The 7303-nt window shown below is 38.1% G+C and overlaps 1 protein-coding gene across 1 annotated transcript; it reads right to left on the bottom strand.

Moving 5' to 3' along the window:
• Positions 1-6175: 6175 nt before the first annotated feature.
• On the bottom strand, positions 6176-7075 carry LOC112734914 (uncharacterized). The gene has a single exon (XM_025784438.1). It carries the CDS (start codon positions 7073-7075, stop codon positions 6176-6178), a length of 900 nt encoding a protein of 299 aa, XP_025640223.1.
• Between the last annotated feature and the right edge of the window lie 228 nt (positions 7076-7303).

Here is a 7303-nt window from a genome sequence, read left to right as displayed (position 1 = left end):
TTGATTTTGATGGTACTGGTTGAAAGAGATTAAAGGAGATTAACAGTTGGCGATGGGGTTCTAGAAGTATCTTTGGAGGTATTTGCTTGTTTGCTTCGTGGATTTTTAGTTTATTGTTTGAAATTGTTGGTTTTCGGATTTAATTTTGATGCATGTAATTCAATTATGTGTTTTACACTTTTACTTATGTATGCAAGTTCTTGACTTTATCAACTACTAGGTTCAAAATCACATTATTTGCAATATATATTTTTTTTAATTTTGATGTTAGATAGAAAGGGAAATAAAAAAAAAAGAAATACAACAGTCATTATATTGAAGTAATTATTATATGAGCATTAGATCTGTAAGATCTTTTATTTATCTATCATTGTATTCTGTGCTGAATATAATGACAAGCTTTGGGAGTTTACTTTTACATGCAGAGTTATGCGCATGATGCAAAGATTATGACAAGAAACAACTTCCCTGCAGTGAAATTTACAATTTTCTTTGGCTATTTATTTTTTATGATAAGAATTGTAATTGTATGTTGTTCACTTTAATCTCAATTGTTGATTTCTCTCTTCTCTTGTTTTGGTTCACATTTCAGTTTAGTTCCTGTGCACTGTTGTTTTTTTCCTTATTAGTCAAGGCAATCAAGTTTATGTATCTAGCTTACTTTAATTACATAAATTGGCTTATTTTCTTAATTTTTCTTTTTCGTTTCCTTGGATATAAGTGATATTAAGTGACCTGGTATTTGCTTGTGGAGGCAAAGGAATAACTGAAAATCTGCTAAATTTTGTATATGTTTACTTTTAGTTGCGAGAATTCCTTAGTTATTCTTCCTGATATGTACATGATTATATCTCTGATAGTGTATGATTTTTGTAGAAATCGCTCATTCTTGCTCTCTCCAATCCAACATCTCAATCTGAGTGCACTGCTGAAGAAGCTTATACATGGAGCAAGGTAACTAACTATTTATATAATTGGCCTCAGAAATTTAGAATAGATTACACACATCATTATATGTTAATGTTGTTTATCTTAATTTAATTTGCAGTGTCAAGCAATCTTTGCTAGTGCTGTTGAATATGAAGGAAAAGTCTTTGTTCCTGGACAGGTTTCATTTGACCTTTGTTACCTACACATTTTGTTATTCAATATAAACATCTCAGTGGCTGACCTTTATATATTTATTTTTTCATTTTATTTTTTCGCGCTTCCTGCATTGCTGTTCAGGCCAACAATGCTTACATATTCCCTGGTTTTGGCTTGGGTTTGATCATCTCCAGTGCAATCCGCGTCCGCGATGAGATGCTCTTGGCAGCCTGTGAGTTCATTCAAGCTAAGAGAGATTAAATATACTAAAATCAATTCAATCTAAATTCCAAGAAGGTAGAACCAAGAACTCACTAACGGTTTCTTGTGCAACAGTTGAAGCTTTGGCTGCACAAGTGTCACAGGAGAACTATGATAAAGGACTGATTTACCCTCCATTCTCAAATATCAGAAAGATATCAGCACATATTGCTGCTAACGTGGCAGCAAGGCATATGAACTTGGTTAGTTTCATGAAATGTTTTGAGTTTCAGACAACTTTGCTCTGTTTTCTTTTCAATACTTATATCTTTTGTGCTGTGTTTGGTAAAACAGATCTTGTTTCTCATCTACCTCGACCTAAGGATCTTGTCAAATATGCAGAAAGTTGCATGTACAGCCCAGGCTACAGAAACTACTATTGAGATTTTTGAACCATATTATATCATGTTTTGTTTAGTTTAGTTTCAAAGGCTACAAACTATGATTCAGACCAAAGCTTGTGGCGGCTTCATGAACTAAACCAAGCAGAACATATTAGTAGTGTGCTCTCCGCGGTTTTACAGTTTTGAGATACTTGTTAGGAACATATTCATTTTATTGCTAAGATAGATTGTTGTACAAGGCATCGCCATAGGAACTTAAATTCTTCAACCAGTTGTGAGAGAAGTTTGCTAATCCTTTCAAATTGTAAACAGGACAATCACTTTCCTATGCAAACTCGAGATTTATTTTGTATTTGATTTGTCTTGTAATAAAAATTGCATACTATATTTATAGTTTGGTAACAAAAGAATTAAAAAATTTATATTTTGTATCGATGAAGGTAAAAATCAGAAAAAGGATTTTTTTTTTAAATTTTACAAGGCTATGGCCACGCTTTAAAAGTGTGGTCATATCTCGCTATCGCCACGTTTTAAAAGTGTGGCCATATCTCTCTCTATTGCCACGCTTTGAAAGCGTGGCCATATCTCTCTATATCGCCACGCTTCAAAAGCGTGGCCATACATCTCATATGGTCACGCTTTAAAAGCGTGGCCATATCTCCACATACGGCCACGCTTTTATGGGTGGCCATTTGTAAAAAGCGTGGCAAAAGAAAAAGCGTGGCGATAAGTTGAAAAAAACGTGGCGATAGAGCAACCGCCACCCTTCAAGAGGTCACCCTTTCAAAAGCGTGGCGGTAGCTCAAAAAGCGTGGCGAAAAGCTATCGCCACGCTTTTTTCAGCTTTTCGCCATGCTTTAAAAACGTGGCAATAGACGTATTTTCTTGTAGTGTCTCCACCACTTTCCTTGGTGGGTTACACAAGAATGCCCATCCTCTGTTGTTGATCTCTCTATTGATCTCTGGATGCTCATTCCTTCCAAGTTGAAAGCCCACCTCCGGAATGATTTACCTCTCACTCACCCAACCATAAAATTGGTTTTGGTTGAATGATGAGAGGAACTTATATTCATTGAAGCTTGAGATCCTGAGATTGGTTCCTTGGCCTTTTTCTTCTTTGATGAGGAGGCTCTTGGTGGTGCCATTTGGAGTGAGAAAAGAGGGTTTGAAAGGTTGAAGAAAGAAGTAAAGAAAGGAGAGTAGAGAGAGTAAGCAAAACCTTGTTTTGCTTCAACACCAAACATAGAACTTGATTGTCCCAATCAAGAAAAGAAAAATAGCAAGGTAAGGAAACAAAAGGAAGAGGAAGTGTAGAGGTTTGGTTGTGAAGTTGGGTTCCAAGTGTGGAGGGGAGTGGAGGGGTAAATGGCTTTTATAGAAAAAAAAAAGTAATCTGGAGGGTGGGGAAGGTGGGAAGTAAAAACCAATTAAATGTTTTTCCACTTGGGAGTGGCGCCTAGCATGGGAAGAGGCGCCAATCCTCATCCCTTTGGCTTCCTTCAGATGTTGGGTTCCAAGGTGAAAGAACACTTTGACTCCTTATCCAGTGAATTATCAATCAAGTGGGCCCCACCTCTCCTGAAATTGAAGACCAAAAACCCCATTAGTAATGACAAAAGGAATGCTTCACATTCCCTCTATTATTATACAGTTAAAATGTAATTGATGAGTGTCCCTTGGGACAACAAACTTATTTTCATTGAATCTAATAAATTGGTTTAATTATTGGATTTTAATGTGTTCGTAAGGGTGGAATAAATTTAATTCTTTTACATTCCTTCTCTTCCAATCCCTTCGTACACATTAAAATCACCTTTTATGCACCTACCAATTTTTTAAATGCTTCAAACTCAAACCATCTTGGGCTTGCCGTGTGAGTTTCTTATGGTGGTGGCCACACCAAACTTAATTTTTGGGCTTACATTCAAAGTTAATTCAATCAATGAGTTGTAAGCCTAAATTAAGTGGGTTAGTGGCCACACCAAACTTAGCTGTTTAGCTAGTTTCTCAGCCCATTCAACCAACCTCAATTAGTTAATTATGAAACCTTGCACTTCCAATAAACAAAAGAAAATAAAGTAATGACTATCAACTAATGTACTAAAAACTAAACTACCTAAGTTAACAATCATAAACTACTTCTAGAAAGCAAGAAATTGAAAGGATATGGTTGTTGGGGTGCCTTCCAACCAGTGCTTCTTTAACGTCACTAGCTTGATGTTTCTCCCTCTTTAGTTAAGGTTGTAGCTCACTCTCTACTCATCCAAAGAGTCCCCCAGGTAGTGCTTAAGCCTGTGGCCATTGACAGTAAAAGTCTTCTATGTCTTATCCTCCATAAACTCTACATGACCATAGAGAGACACCTTAAGGATTGTGAAAGGTCCAGACCATCTTGACTTTAGCTTTCCTGGGAAGAACTTAAGCCTTGAGTTGTACAGTAGCACTTTTTGACCTTTTACAAACTCTCTTCTTGCTAGCTTTTGATCATGCCATTTCTTTGTGTTTTTCTTGTAAATCTTGGTATTCTCATAAGCTTGATTTCTAAATTCTTCCAGCTCATTGAGTTGTAGTAGCCTTCTTTTCCCAGCAGCTTGATTATCAAAGTTCAACATCTTTAGAGCTCAAAATGCTATATGTTCAAGCTCCACTGGTAGGTGACAAGCCTTTCCAAGCACCAATTGATATAGAGACATGCCAATGGGTGTCTTAAAAGCTATCCTATAGGCCCACAATGCATCATCCAGCTTCTTGGACGAATCTTTTCTTGAGTTTCCAATAGTCTTCTTAAGGATCCTCTTGAGCTCTCTGTTTGAGATTTCAGCTTGACCGTTGGTTTGTGGATGGTCTGGGGTTGCCACTTTATGCTTCACACCATATTTGAGGAGGATTGTCTCAAGTCGCTTGTTGCAAAAGTGACTCCCCCCATCACTTATAAGAGCTCTTGGAGCCCCATATCTACTGAATATATTCTTCCTCAAAAAGTTAATCACCACCCAGTTGTCATTGGTTGATGTAGCTATTACCTCCACCCACTTTGACACAAAATCAACAGCTACCAATATATAATTGTTTGAGTATGAGGATGGAAATGGCCCATGAAATCAATTCCCCATACATCAAACAATTCTAACTCCATGATGAACTTATGTGGCATCTCATTTTTCTTGGGTAGGTTACCAGCTCTTTGACACTCATTGTATCTTGTCACCAAGTGCTTTGTATCCTTGAATATTGTTGGCCAAAAGAACCCACACTGTAGCACCTTGGATGCAGTTATTTTTCTACTAAAATGGCCTCCATATGCAGATCTATGATCTAAACTTATCAAATGCAAAGACTATGGAAAAAAGTTCCTTCTCTGTAGTGGTGTAATTCCTTTGATTCTCATTAAGGACTTTGCTAGCATAATAAATAACATGCACCAGCTTATCTCTACTCTATCCTAAAACAGCACCAACAGCAAAGTCTGATGCATCACACATCAACTCAAAAGGTAAATCCCAGCAAGGTGGTGCTATGATAGGTGCAGAGGAAAGTCTATTTTTAAGCACATCAAAGGCTAGCATGCATTCTCTATCAAAGATAAAAGGTAAATTAGAGACAAGCAAGTTACTTAAAGGTCTGGCAATGTTTGAAAAATCTCTAATGAACCTTCTATAGAAACCAGCATGTCCTAGAAAACTTCTAATTGCTTTGACATTGCAAGGTGGGGGCAATTTTTCAATCACCTCCACCTTGGCCTTGTCCACCTTTATGCCTCTTTTTGAGATCTTATGACCAATAGTCACCCCTTCTATGACCATAAAGTGGCACTTCTCCCAGTTCAAAATGAGGTTGGTTTCTTGGCATCTCTTTAGAACCAAGGCCAAGTGGTGTAAGCACTTAGAATATGAATCACCAAATACAGAAAAGTTATCCATAAACACCTCAATGAATCTTTTAATCATGTATAAAAATATAGAGAGCATGCACCTTTGGAATGTTGCAGGTGCATTTCACAATCCAAAGGGCATTCTCCTATAAGCAAAGACACCATAGAGACAAGTAAATAAGGTTTTCTCTTAGACCTTGGGGTCTACAACTATTTGGTTGTAGCCAGAATAACTGTCCAAAAAGCAGTAATATTCATGTCCCGCAAGTCTTTCTAGCATCTAGTCCATGAATGGTAGGGGGAAGTGATCCTTCCTGGTAGAGCTTTATCAAGCTTCCTATAATCTATGCACATGCGCCAGCCAATCACTGTTCTTGTTGGTATCAATTCATTCTTCTCATTTGGCACAACAGTGATCCCTCCTTTCTTAGGGACTACTTGTATTGGGCTTACCCAAGGGCTGTCTGAGATTGGGTAAATCACCTCTGCTTGCCACAACTTCAACACTTCTTTCTGGACTACTTCATTCATTGTTGGGTTTAGCCTTCTTTGTTGTTGCCTTGAGGGCTTGGCATCCTCGTCAAGGAGGATTTTGTGCATGCATACTGAAGGACTAATTTCTTTTTAAATCTGCAAGTGTCCATCCTATAGCATCTTTGTGTTGCTTTAGCACATGGATAAGCTCCTCTTCTTGTCCCTCACTCAAGCTTGAATTGATGATTACTGGGTATATGTTGTTGTCACCCAAGTAAGCATACTTCAAGTTTGGAGGTAGGGTCTTCAACTCTAGTTTCGGTGCTTCCACTTCTTTGTTGCTAGTGTGGTTCAACATGATTGAATCATCCATGGTTTCTTGTGGTAATTCTCCACCTGATGCTTGTTGCTCTAGCTCCATAGCTTCTTCACATTGTTCTTCTTCCAACACTCCTTGAACTATCTTTTCCATTGTGTCCACCATCATGCATTCACCTATGGACTCCTTGGGATAACTCATTGCTTTAAAGACATTGAAGACTATCTTCTCTTCATGCAATCTCAAGACTAGCTCTCCTTTTTGAACATCAATTATAGCTCCAACAATAGCTAGGAATGGCCTTCCTAGGATGATAGATGTGTTAGCCTCTTCCTCCATATCTAGTACAATAAAATCAGCTAGAGAGATGAACTCTCCTACTTTCACCAACAAATCTTCCACTACCCCATGAGAAAACTTGAATGTTCTATCAGCCAATTGAAGTGCCATTCTTGTTGGTTTGGCCTCTTCTATCCTCATTCTTTTCATCATAGCCAAAGACATGAGGTTGATGCTAGCTCCCAGATCATATAATGCTTTCTCAATGTTGATATCCCCTATTATGCAAGGGATTTGGAAGCTCCCAGGATTTTTCATCTTTTGGGGAAGCTTCTTTTGTATGATGGCACTACGTTCCTCTGTGAGCACTATGGTTTCCTTCTCTCCCCAGTTTCTTTTCCATGTCATGAGCTCCTTCAAGAACTTGGCATAGAGTGGCATTTGCTCTAATATTTCAACGAAGGGTATGTTGATTTGGAGCTTCTTAAAGATTTCCAGGAACCTAGAAAACTGGCTGTCCTTACCATCCTTCCTCAGCCTTTGTGGATAGGGTGCCTTTGGCACCTAAGGTTTTAGGACTTGTTTTGGTGGGGATGGTGCAGGGGTCTCTTCTTCATTCTTGGTTTTAGGGTCATTTGCAGCTTCTCCTTGGTTGCTTTGACTTGGAAG

Source organism: Arachis hypogaea, chromosome 13 (assembly GCF_003086295.3).
Source record: "Arachis hypogaea cultivar Tifrunner chromosome 13, arahy.Tifrunner.gnm2.J5K5, whole genome shotgun sequence".
Classification (NCBI taxonomy): Eukaryota; Viridiplantae; Streptophyta; class Magnoliopsida; order Fabales; family Fabaceae; genus Arachis; species Arachis hypogaea.
Note: the sequence above shows the minus strand (reverse complement) of the source record. Positions and strands in the feature narration are given on the sequence as shown.

Bases quoted from the DNA above. Each gene is read 5' to 3' on its own strand.
- LOC112734914 (XM_025784438.1), bottom strand. From the start codon at position 7,075: ATGCCACTCTATGCCAAGTTCTTGAAGGAGCTCATGACATGGAAAAGA.